Source organism: Otolemur garnettii, unplaced genomic scaffold, assembly GCF_000181295.1.
Source record: "Otolemur garnettii isolate 467f Iridium unplaced genomic scaffold, OtoGar3 scaffold00024, whole genome shotgun sequence".
NCBI classification, from domain to species: Eukaryota; Metazoa; Chordata; class Mammalia; order Primates; family Galagidae; genus Otolemur; species Otolemur garnettii.
In genome coordinates, this window is record NW_003852419.1 from 13,574,220 (window position 1) to 13,587,236 (window position 13,017).

At 42.2% G+C, this 13,017-nt stretch overlaps 1 protein-coding gene across 1 annotated transcript in view; it reads right to left on the reverse strand.

The window, feature by feature from the left end:
- Positions 1 to 13,017, reverse strand: part of EFEMP1 (EGF containing fibulin extracellular matrix protein 1) — a 63,156-nt gene that overhangs the window by 12,699 nt on the left and 37,440 nt on the right. The window contains exons 5-7 of the mRNA XM_003787933.3: positions 7,517 to 7,639; positions 3,147 to 3,266; positions 1,510 to 1,629 (exon numbers count right to left, since the gene is read on the reverse strand). Of these exons, the coding sequence (XP_003787981.1) occupies positions 1,510 to 1,629; positions 3,147 to 3,266; positions 7,517 to 7,639 (363 nt within the window). The remainder of the gene's footprint in view (positions 1 to 1,509; positions 1,630 to 3,146; positions 3,267 to 7,516; positions 7,640 to 13,017) is intronic.

Sequence of the window (13,017 nt, forward strand, 5' to 3'; positions counted from 1 at the left end):
GCTCTCTGCACGCCCACCTAGGACGCAGGTGGCTCTCTGCACGCCCAGCTAGGACGCAGGTGGCTCTCTGCACGCCCAGCTAGGACGCAGGTCGCTCTATGCACACCCACTTAGGACGCAGGTAGCTCTCTGCACACCCACCTAGGACGCAGGTCACTCTCTGCACGCCCACCTAGGATGCAGGTTCTTGTTTGCCTATTCAGAAACTGGGTGACTCTGCTGTCTAGTTCAACTGAGCTTTGAATTCCGAGTCCCATCCCTGTGCAAGCTTCCAGAGGTGATGTCTTGGCAGGGTCTGGTCTTCAGGGGAAGAGTGCTCTGCATTTGTGAATAGTGACGTCCCTGGAATTTACTCATGGGGGCAGAGGCAGCTGTGCTGAGCCAGCCCCTTTTGGTTTTGAGGACAATGGCATGATGTGAGGCCTCTTTAGGTGGGTTTGATCTGCGCAGTCCCAAGTGAAGCTGGGAGGAGCTGTGGGGAAGTCAGGAACATCCACGGGCATGCCCCTGAGTGTGCCCAGTGGCTTCTGAGTTGTGCAGTGGAACACAGACACACACACCCCCACACACAATAGGCCCTCAAGGGATCGCCCAGTGACATGGCCCTCTCCTTACTCAGATGGCAATTTAAGAAATGTGCCTAAGTCACATATGTAAAGGAATAAGGCCAGGGCCCAGGTCTCTTGGTTTTTTTTTTTTTTTTTTTTGGCTGGGGCTGGGTTTGAACCCACCACCTCTGGCATATGGGGCCAGTGCCCTACTCCTCTGAGCCACAGGCGCTGCCCTGGTTTTTATTCTAGCGTTTTGACGTGCATTCAGCTCTTCTCAATCTTTAGTGTGCGCACCAGTCACACTGGTTCTTGTTAAATACAGATTCTGACTCTGTAGGCTGAAGCCAGAGCTTCTGCACTTCTCATAAGTTCCCAGGAGGTTCTGGATGCTTCCGGTCATCCGATCACACTTTGAGAAGCCAGATACTAGAGCATGCTTTCAAATTCTTCTTCTTATTTTTGAGACAGTCTCACTCACTTTATCACCCTGGGTAGAGTGCCATGGCATCGCAGCTCACAGCAACCTCAATACTCTTGGGCTCAAGTGATTCTCTTGCCTCAGGCTTCCAAGCATCTGGGACTACAAGCACCAGCCACAGCGCCCAGCTATTTTTTGGGGGGGATGGATCTGGCTTTTGCTCAGGCTGGTGTCAAACTCCTGAGCTCAAGCAATCTACCCGCCTTGGCCTCCCAGAGTGCTTGGCTCATTAAAGGCATGAGCTGCCACGCCCCGCCATGCTTTCTAATTATTAAACCTAATATTTCAGTTATTTTATTTCTTCTCCTTTCTCTCGGTAACATATTTAAAATTCAGTGTTATACCTGAATGACATTAACTGGATTTAATGGCAAGATTTCCATGAGTAAAAATTTATTTTCATAAACAGGTACCTAACCAGGTCAACTACAGCGATCTAAGGGCCTGGACACTCAGTCCACAGTTTGGGCAGTGCTTTACCTTCACAGTTGAGCCGGTCACTGCTTAGCTCATATCCTTGATTACACTGACAGATGAATGAACCAAGAATGTTGTAGCACTGCTGAGCACATTGATTGCTGGCATCACATTCATTGATATCTGGAAGAAAAGGTTTTATATATCTACATATTTATAAATACCTTTAACTATATCCCTTCTCTTTTGCACTTATGTCATCAGATGACAAGGGAGTAATTCCATAGTTGAATTCTTTGCCCTGCAGAAGCTCCCTGGAGAACGTTCATTCGGGTTCCCTATTTCTTGGAACGACTTCAAACATCTGTCATATACGAGTTTTAGAAATACCAACTTTTTTTTTTTTCTCAGAATGGCAGTTGGTTTGATGTTTGATGAGTCTTTTCCAAAGAATTTAATACTTGTCATAAATATACATTGCAGTATCTGTTTTCTTTTGTTGTCGTTCGGATACAAAAAGCCAAGGCTATAAATAATTGATATAAGACATTCAGACTGATACGGTCTCTCAGCATGCTGTAGTGAAGATTTATCTGTGCTATTTATTACTTTTTAAATGGGTTCTGTTAAATTCCATTACAATTATAACATAAGCCTTTGAGACCCATACAGCGTTTTGCAGTGCTCTAAGGCACTGAAAATAATTGTGAAAAGGCATTTTTCCTACACTAGATTCTTTCCATGTCATGCCAGTCTTAAATTGTGGGCCGTGACACTGCATTCTGAAAGGGGAGAAGCAGCATGGAAGAATCAGATGCACTCTCAGTGGAAAGTTTGCATATCTGAACTTGCAGTAACCCCTTGGCACCTCCAGCGTTTATATCACACACTGTTGACTAATTGGTGGGTGTGTGTATTATCAATTGACTTGCGGTTTAAAATTTTTTTTTTACTGCATCCACAGAGAGGAACCAAAACCAAAGTTAAAAAAGTTTTTCATTCACATCTTGATGTGTTTTAAGAAACATATTGGTTATTGTCTTTTTAGCTTTATGCTTACTTTTTTTAAAAATTAAATGATAGCTGTATACATTAATGCAAACATAGGGTACAGTGTAGTGTTTTCACATACAATTTGAAATACCTTCATCAAACTGGTTAACATAGACTTCGTGTCATTCACTTAGTTATGGTGTTAAAACATTCATACTCTAGTTCTAGAAAAGTTCACTTGTACCCTTGTTAGACAGACCATATTGGTGATCTTTCCAGTCACCCTCCCGCCACCCTCCCGCCACCCATCTGCCCCTCTCCCTTTCCCTTCCCCAACCCCTCCCCATATTCTTGGGCTAGAATTAGGTTGTAGCTTTCATTTGAGAACTATAAATTAGTTTCATAATAGGGCTGTGTATATTGGATACTTTTTCTTCCATTCTTGTGATACTTTGCTAAGAAGAACATTTTCCAGTTCCACCCATGTAAACATGAAGGAGGTAAAGTCTCCATCTTTCTTTAGGGCTGCATAGTATTCCATGGCGTACATATACCACAGTTTATTGATCCCTAGCTTTATGCTTACTTAAGGGAACTTGATGGAAGCCAATTGGAACCAAGAAAATAGAAAACCAGAAATAGAGCTATGTGGCATGGAGTTTCCTGGTTGCTGAAGACAGAAATCAGCTAGTACCCAAAAGGCTTACCTACACACGTGTAGTTGTTTGCCGCCAACTGAAACCCAGGACTGCACTGGCAATAAAACGAGCCTGGAGTGTTCACACATCTTTGTTGGCAGTATGGAGGGATGGAACATTCATCGATGTCTAGGTTATGGGGCAAATACACAAAGAGAACCAAATCATTGACTTAGCTTAGCTGTTTGCTTGCAAGTTCTCAGTAGAGCTTTATTGAGAGCAGATAGACCACATTTAAAAGATGATTATTTCTTCCTCCTTTTTTGTTGTTTTGAGACAGAGTCTCACTTTGTCACCCTGGGTAGAGCTGTGGCATCCTAGCTCACAGCAACCTCACACTCTTGGGCTCAAAGTGATTCTTTTGCCTCAGCTTCCAGAGTAGCTGGAACTACAGACGACAGCAACAATACCTAGCTATTTTTAGAGCTGGGGTCTTGCTCTTGCTCCGGTTGGTCTCGAACTCTTGAGCTCAAGCGATCCACCCACCTCGGCCTCCCGGAGTGCAAGGATTACAGGCACGAGCGAGGTATATGTATTTTAAACATAGTTGGGTCTGTATTCTGTACGTAAGATATTAACAAAGACTGAGCATTCATGCCATTCAGTGGTAAACAAACCTGGTGGGTGGGTTGAGATTTAAAGAAACAAAGTAACTGAGACCATTTCACATATATATGAGTTTGGGGAGCTCAAAGCTTATTCGTAATTAGAGAAGTAAAAAGAACTACCAAAGAATTAAGTGAAGTAGCACCAAACTAAGAGAAAAGAGGAGTGTGCTATGTTCCGCTGGTAACCTGGACTGAGTACTTAGATGTTTAGTATCTCAGCCTTTTTCTTCTGCAGAGTGTGGCTAGGAATGCTTGCCATGTGTATCTTAGGAAGTTTTTGTGAGAATCAAATGAAAGAATGCCGTGGAAGGAATCGGATGCAACACGAGTTAGCTCTTGAGAGCGCCCTTCTGACACTTTGATGAAGTGTGGCAGCCTGTGTCCTTCTCATATAAATATTTCCAACTATAAAATGCTCAGTTGCGCACTCGCAGAGTATGACTAACATCTTAGAAGCATCATAAAATTTACTAATTCATGACTCGACACTGTGTGACAACTCGAACAGGCATGTGTTATTTAAAACAACAATTATGCATGTACAATGTAACACTACATAGTGACACTGCCTTCTGGTAAAACAAAACAAAGTAAAACTTTATGGTGAGCTCTTTTGGTACTTTAATAAGTGGGAGGCAGTGTGCTCAAGTGGCCTCAGGGTAACCTGAGTTGGAGTTTTGTTTTTTTTTTCTGGGCAATTACTAGCTTGGTCTTACCGTCCCGAACTTCCACATCCTCTCCTGTAAGTACTAATACAACACTGTGGTAGAATTGCCGGGAAGATCACAGGACATAATGTAGGCAAAGTTCCTAGCAGATAGCTATTATTAATAACTTGGAAGATACATTTGATTTAATCTGAATACTGAAATAAATGATAAGATATTCACACGCTTTTGCCCTTACTTTGTTCAGTGTCTGTTCACACGTCACCTCCTCAGGGAAGCCATTCTTTCCACCCATAGAAAAGTTTCTTCTGCCTTATCTATTTCCTTCCCCTGCTGTAGACTTCTTTGTTTTTATTTATTTTTTATTTTTGAGACAGAGTCTCACTTGGTCATCCTTGGTAGAGTGTGGTGGCATCACAGCTCACAGCAACCTCAAACTCTTGGGTTCAAGTGATCCTCTTGCCTCAGCCTCCCAAGTAGCTGGGACAACAGGCACCTGCCACAATGCCTGGCTATGTTTTTTAGAGACAGGGTTTTGCTCTTGCTTAGGCTGGTCTTAAACTCCTGAGTTCAGGCAATCTGCCTGCCTCAGCCTCCCACATGCTGGGATTATACGTGTGAGCCACCGTACCCAAATGCTGTAGACTTCTTAATACTTAGTGCTTGATACTACTTGACATCATGTCACGTGCTTATGTGCTTCTTGTCTGTCTCTCTCACTGTAATGAATGGCAAATAAGACCATCCATAAATGGTCTTAATAAAAAGGCATCAATAATAATGCCTTAAATAAGAAGGCAGAGGTTCTTTTGTCTGTTCACTGCTGTATGCGTAATACTGGCAAAGGGCCTGGCATAGTAGGTGCTTAATAAACATTATTTGAATGAATGGAAACGTACACATATTAAGAGCAATTTTAGCATAATGCTCCCTAGTACTTCGTATTACAGCCAGGTACTGGTATTAACAGATAATTTGTATGACTGGTGCTTTCTTGTACCTCTGGGAAGGCTATGAATTTGAAAATCTGTTTAATTGTATAGCCCAGTGCCTGGCACACAGTTGGCTACTAACAATTTGGTGAATAAATGATATAAGTCTTCTCAACAAGTACACATTCATTGAGCCCACTGTTATTTGCTAGCTTTCTGTTTGACCCTCAGATTTATAATGATAACAAATATACGTGTGTTCTGCCCCCCTCTAGAATGGAAGATAGGCAGGAAACAGTTTTTCCCTGGTGTGATAAGACCTAGAGAAAGGTAGACAAGGGACAGAGACAGTACTGTGGTACTCAAGGTACGGCCTGCTGACCTCTGCTGGTTGACAGGCTGTTTGTATGAGTCTGCAATGAATAAATACAGAAACTAAGAGAAATAGCAATTTGACACTATGGCCACATTTTTATTGTACTTCATGGAAGTATTGGTCTGCAAAAGATTAGACATTTATGAAAGGGATCCGACATTTTGAGAAGTACCAGCATGTAGGAGAGAGTGACTAATTATCTTTGGGTAGATCATGGAAGGCTTCCCAGAGGAGGCGACCCAGAGCTGGGATTTGATAGAGAAACAGGAGTTTGCCAGGAGGGAATGTTCCTGGTGCTGGAAAGCTTGTGTGGAGGCACTGAAGTATAATACTGCAGAAGGCCTGTGGGGAAGTAGCAGGACAAAGCTGGAGTGTACTGTTTTTTGGAGGTGGGACAGGGATACTGAGGCCAGAGAGCTAGATGAGGGTAAGACTGAGGAAGACCTTTTCTGCTGTGTTGAGGAATGTAGACCTGATTCTGTGGGTGAGGGACCAGCAGGGAAGACGCATGATTAGATCTGAGTTTATGAACGTGTCCTCCTCCTACAGCATAAAGGGCTGCGACCACATGTTCTGTTCTCTTTGATTCACCCCCTCATAAGCTGGGCTAATTCCCTTTTCTGCACTTTTTATGCTCTCAAATATTTTTCCTAGTAGCACAGGCAAAACTTTGGTGTCTGTGGAGTTTTCCACACACTCTAAGTCACAGCTTACATGCCACAATCCCTGGGACCTTCTTGGAGACTGGGCCCCAACCCCAGCCTGTGGGCACAGCCCCACGCAGGCAGAATGGGCCGGGCCCCATGAGGAACTCAGCATTGACGTCCTAACGTCAACAGCTCCCTTTCTGGGTGAAACTGATGCTGGTGTCTGTCTCCACATCCTCACCCCTTCTTTGCTGATCTGTGGTAAAGGGTGACATGTGAATAAATGGACAGAGGGAGTCAATCCCAGAGGTCCACGCCTAGTGCTAGGCATGAATGCTTTATTTTACCTCTCCGTTTGCCAGGAGCCTCTGCATATGGTGTTCTTCCCTTCATTTAAAACACACCCACAGAGCACATGGTGTGGTGGGCATATTTGGGGACGGGGAGACAGCAGAGACACAAGTTGGCCTGGCCCTGCCCTTGGGAGCTCATGCCCTTGGGCCTCCAGGAGAGGCACGCGCTGCTCTGGGCCCCGCATGCCCAGCGCCTTGCGCAGGTTTGAGACGTGAAGACCCTTCGTACTGTCTGTTCACCCGGTACACAAGGACAGCGCACAGCTCTGCTGCCAGGCACTGTTCTACACAGCCCTAGACACAAGCTCCTGAGGCAGGAACGACTCTGATCTCCACAGTACAAATGGACAAGGAGAGACACAGATGTAAGTAACTTTCCCCAGGTCTCAAAGTGAGGTGGGGGGGGGGGTTTGAACCTCACCCTCCGCCCCATGTGCTTCTCTGTGTTGTGCAGGAGTGAAAGAAGCCCACACTGCCAGCGTGTCAGTGCTGCAGCCCCCAAACGGCAAGTTTAACACTGCCTTGGTTGTTTGGTGGGCTCCCCCTCACCCCAAATTTCTGCTTTTGCTTAGTTCAACATGTAACCAACACTTTGATATTTGGAATAGGCCCAAAGAGGTTCTTTAAGGTTAGTTCTTTCTTGTTTGTGTGGAAAATGGATTGGAAGTCAATGAGAGAAGAAGCGGCTGTTGGCGATGGGTCTCCAAATGAGTATGGGCACGTGGACTGGAGTGCCTGAGGTTAAGCTACCAAGATGCTCAAGACAGGCTTTGCTTAGTGCACCGTGACACTTACCCACACATTGCTCCCCTCGCTTCTGATACCCAGGGGGACACTGGCAAGCGAAGGAGCCTCGTAGATTGAGGCACACCTGGTCTGCCCTGCAGTTGTGTGTCCCGGTGGCACACTCGTCTATGTCTGTCAAAGGCAAGCAACACAGAAGTGATTTTAGTCGACTGTGAAGACGTCAATGTTTCCTCCACTTCCCCATGTCTTAAAGTGAAATTTACTTTATTCTTAAAACATTATTGTTACACTGGAAATGTCTGACACCGTAAATTACTTCAAGTGTGCAGAAACGATTTCATGGACGCCAGTGTGCACCCCTCAGATTTAAGAAATGCTAACATTTTGCCATGCTTGCCTCTCCTCTAAAGCTTACTTTGTTACAGTGATAAATACTTTAGCTACAGCTAAAGCTGCAGATCTTCCTCATCCCTTTGCCTATGAACTACCACTATCCTGCTAGATGTGCAGCCTTCTTTGAGGCATTTTTATACTTTTATTATACAGGGATGCACCCATTAGGGCAGATAGCATTGTTTTATATATTTTAAAATTTACTGAATATATAGGTTGCATGATACTTGCTTTTCCCATTTAGTATATTGCATTCAAGTTAATTTCTATTGAGAAATTTCCAAAAATTTGCCTAATGAGAAGGAATAATCAAAATGCAATATTATAAATTCCCTGTAGCTTATTATTATTATTTTTACACAGGGGAGGGTAATATGTCATTACAATATCACTGCAAATTTCAGAATGCCAAGGATACAATTTAATAATATTCCTCTAGGAAAGAGAGAGGCGGGCCAGTTTTAAAAATACATATTTTCTCAAAGCAATTTACTTCCGAAAATAATTTACTAAATGTGCCTGAAGGAGTAGGCAGGTTACAGTTTTAGAAAAGTAAAAATTTCTCAGTCATAACATAATAAGCCAGTATAAAGAATTTCTTCATTTAGTATCAAAATGGGATGTACATTTTATGTATATATTCTTATTTATAGTATTAATAAGTGAAATTTAATTTTGTCTTATCTATATCACCTTCATATTAATTCAAATCTCTCATATTATGGATTTAAATAGCACAAATGAAAGGATTCTATAATTTTGCCATTCTTGTAAGTTTCATTAGAAAATATCATAAAACTCATAATTTCTAGATGACAAATTTTGCAGTAAGTGGACTCAAGGGGTCTTAGCTTTTCACTGTGGTAGACCCAGGGTGGGGCTTTGGAAGAAGTAGTGGGCCAAGAATGAATTAAAACAGAAAGAGGCATCAGTAATTAACTCCATTCCTGCCTTCCCTTGAGGCAGCTTAGAGAGTGGCCCGGGTGGTGTGCTGCCTTTCATTTTTTTGTATTTTCAAGGAGAACTGCTGTACTTATACGAGGCACTGTAATGATACAGGAAGTTCAGATTGCAAGTGTGCTATCCTCAGACACCAGCTTCACTTAGCTGGAGGTGGAAAGGATAAGCAAGATTCTTTCCACGGGAAAGCAGGAGGGGAGGTGAAGAATACTTCAGTGATGCATGGCTATTGATCGGATAATAACCCGAAAAAGGATCTATTTATGTAACTCTGAAACTGGTTTTAAGGTTTTGGCTAAGTTTTCTTTTATTCTGTTTGTTTCAAAATGTACTATTATTATAATTACTATTATTTTCAAGTCAGTGATTACAGACTCCTTTATCAGGTACTCTGCAGTGGTACAACCATCTTGCTTTGAAACCATCTGCTCTTTTTTGTGTGTCTTTTATTATTTTTCCACGTGCACTTGATGAAAAGCTTTCTACTGGGATTTCTTCAGAGCTTTATGACTCGCTAATGCAGAAATGACAGCAGAATTTCTATTGTTTCATGTCAAGAACATCTGCCAGCATCTGCAGCGATAACAGCCCTAAGAGATACAGCAATGTTCAATTCCGCTGTGGCAAGTCTCCCCATTACATGCTGGCAGGAGATCAAGGGCTTGGGCTGGCTGCTGCGTTTTCTAAGGGAGGCCTCACCAGTGACTGAGGCTTTTCTTTCTGAGGCACGGCTCTGCAAACTGCCTCCACCCCGTTGCATTCCTACGACTGATGTCCTGCAACTTCCTTCCTGCTTTCTTGTTGTTCATTTCTAAATCCTTTTGTAAACAGGCTAAAATTTCCACTGGAACTAATGTATCATTCAACTGCTTTTATAGTCCTTCTTAAGAACCAAGTCTGTTTACCTTCTGAAGGGATTACAAAATAAGAACATTAGGTGAGTTAAAGTAATACAAATAGATCACAAACCAAATAAAATACCACTGCCTGCACTGACACTATATTCTTTTCCTTTCTTTTTTAAGAACCAAACAAAGCTGCTGCAGAATGGGCCTCACCCTCGATTGGTGATTAGAATTTCCACTTTCCTGGATTCACACAGTGGTCATAAAAACACCCTCCATGACCTGGAAGCAGCTAGTGACTACGTTTCCACTTATGGTTCTTTGACTACAGTTTAGAATATTTATCCTTTCTTTTGCTTTTAGCAGATGTTCCAATGAAGGCCATAAGTAGACCGTACTTCTTTGACCTATCTTCAATTATAATGTCCATTTATTATTTTAAGTAACAATTTGATTAGTTTGAAAAGTATACTTTGAGATCTTATTGCTGAAGTTACACATCTATACAAAGCCATATAAAATTGTTACATATATTGTTATGGCAAAAAAATTAATTTCCCATTTTATATGGGAGCATATCTGCTCTGGCAAAAAGCCACACTTTATTTATACGGGAAATTACTCAGATCAGACATAATTTTCCTTACAATCTAGGAAAAAGTACTACGGGGAGAGCAGTTTTTGGCCAGGGCTGGGTTTGAACCTGCCACCTCTGGCATATGGGGCCAGCGCCCTATTCCTTTGAGCCACAGGCACCACCCAAATTATTTAACATTTAACTTTGACAGTTAAGCTCACTTGTTTTTTTAGGACCTGGACCCAGGCTCTTTGAGGTAGGTTCTATGTCTTTACTTTGATTCCTAGTGCCCAGCATAGTGCATGAAAGATGGAGGGTTTTCAATAAATATTGTTCAATAAATGGATGAAATGGAAATTCTAACTAGTTCTTACTAGTTGCTGAGAACTGATGCCTAGTGTTTTATCTGGTGGAACTAAAAATTTACAAGGCAGAGTAGTAATGGGGAAAATCTGAGACAGACAGCAAAATCCTGAAGATGTCAGTAAGTGAAAAGTGATGTAAAGCAACTGAGTTCACAAGCGCAGAGGTTTCGCCCAATAAGGCAGCATCAGCGGCGGTGGGCCAGGGAAGGCTTCCCAGAGGCGGTGAGTTCTCTGCTGCATTATGAAGAAGATGGGATGCATGGATGGCAGAAATAGGATGCTGTTTCTAAGCAGAAGGCAGGTTCCATTAGAAAACACTGTTAAGACAAAACCAGTTTCCCTGGGAATGGCAGGCAGAGTCAGCACGGCGGGAGGGGCTGTGCGAGGAGCTGATGGAACTGCAGGTGCTTACGAAATGCTAGTTCAAGTCACCAGCAAAATTAAGGGCCAAAAAGGTGGGATTAGAGTGTTTGGACTGAATCCCCCAGGGAGCAGCTCTGAACTATGTAGACATAGCCTCATGGTAACATGACCAAAGAAGAAAATAATAGAATATGCTTCCTAAAATATCACAATACATTCCATCATTCTAATACATGAAGAACAGCTAATGGCAATAGTTGGTGATTCCCTCATTTTTCAAAAATGTGCCCGTGCCCTCCCTCCTGGTGATTTATTCCATCGTAGGTCCCTCTCTTGCTGACTTTGGCACCATTAGTTCCTTTCAGTAATACAGCCTGATCTCTGCTCAGCTCTCTCTTCTAGCCTCGTTATCCTACTGACTTCCAGCCTAGGGAACCGCACCTTTGATTCTCCTCTCACAGTTAGTGGAGGCAACTGTGTTCACATCTCTGTGGTGTCCATTAAGGCCCCGCTTAGGCCCTTGTTCTCTGTTTTTGGCTCCTTCCCTTTAGTCTGACTCACATTTCCCAAACCCCTGACTCATGCTGCTTTCTCTCTCTTATGCAACATTTTAATCTCTGCAATGTTCTTTCCATAATTTGATAACTTACCACAACATGGAGTCACTTCAGTGTTTTCACGGGCAAACACTTTCTGCACCTTGAATGGCCCTGGGTTCCGTTTAGACTTTCCTAATTTGGGCTGCTTTGAGAGATAATTCAGAACTACTTCTGAATAAGCCCCCATGGACTAGTGATGAGAATGTACTAGTCCTAAGAGAAAGGGGATTGCAATTATTCTGATTCTGTCACCACCTATGTGATCTAGGTTCACAGAGTCACTTTGTTTTCCCTCTCTGCTGCTCCATCTGTAAAATAGACTTGTTTGTTCTTAAGGATAACATATAGATTTTAAAGAGTGTGTTCAGGAGGGATTCCACCTAACAACTGCAAACATTGTAACCTAATTCTTTGTACCTTCAAATTAACCTGAAACAATTAAAAAAAAATGTGTTCAGGATCTTCAAAATATAAGCTAGGCTATAAACTTGGCTAGAGACCCTAAGAAATAAGGGTTTCCAGGCTATAAACCCTTAGAAATAATATAACCAAGGACTCCTGTGGTTAAAGAAAAGGAACTATTTTACTGTTGATCTCTTTTCCCCTCAGCATTCTTGATTTAGATACCCAGATGCTAGAAATTATTGGTCCTAATTCCTTCTAGTGAGAGAGTGATAAATGATTTCCGGCCAAAATATGCTTTTGACTTTCTGAAACTAAAGAGACTTACTGGGTAAAGACTGTATAGTTATTTAGAATGTTTATCTTCTTTTTCAGTATAATCCTAGAAGGTAGAAAATATCTCAACAAGAGCAAATGAAAGTATAATTGATATTGATAGTTACTGTTGATAATGATAATCTGAGTAATCAAGACATTAAATTATGTTAATTGAAATCTGATTAGGAAGAAAGTATGTAATGTTCTATATAGCATCATATACAAACACGTTAAGATTCTAAAATTAATTGGTTTAAAAGGAGGCAAATGCTTAACAACATAAAAAGAACTATTATTTGATTGGGAAGGTAGATTTACAAAGCCTCTGATTTAATACTAATAATCGCCCTGTGAAGAGGTGGTTGCACTACCCACAAGGCAGAGAGAGGAAGGAGGATATCCCTGAAGTGTGGACTAGGGGAGGTGACTTGCCAGAGTCACACGGAGCAGAATTTCAAACCCAGGATTTCCATTTTGGCTTCTGTAATTTAGGTGTTCAGAAAGACACACTTCCTGAGAGTTCTACCGTAGTCACTTACATTTTTAATTTTTGTCAGCATTGAAGAAAGGGTTGTTAATCTTGCTGCACCTGGATTCCTCCCTTGCGTCTCTCTTCTGCTTAGAATAACATTCGTAGCTCTCCAAGTTTTCTGTTTCTCTCCCCAGCTTTTAGCCAATTATCAACAATTTTTTGTCAAAGACTTTCTAGTTCCCTTGCTGCTTCTTT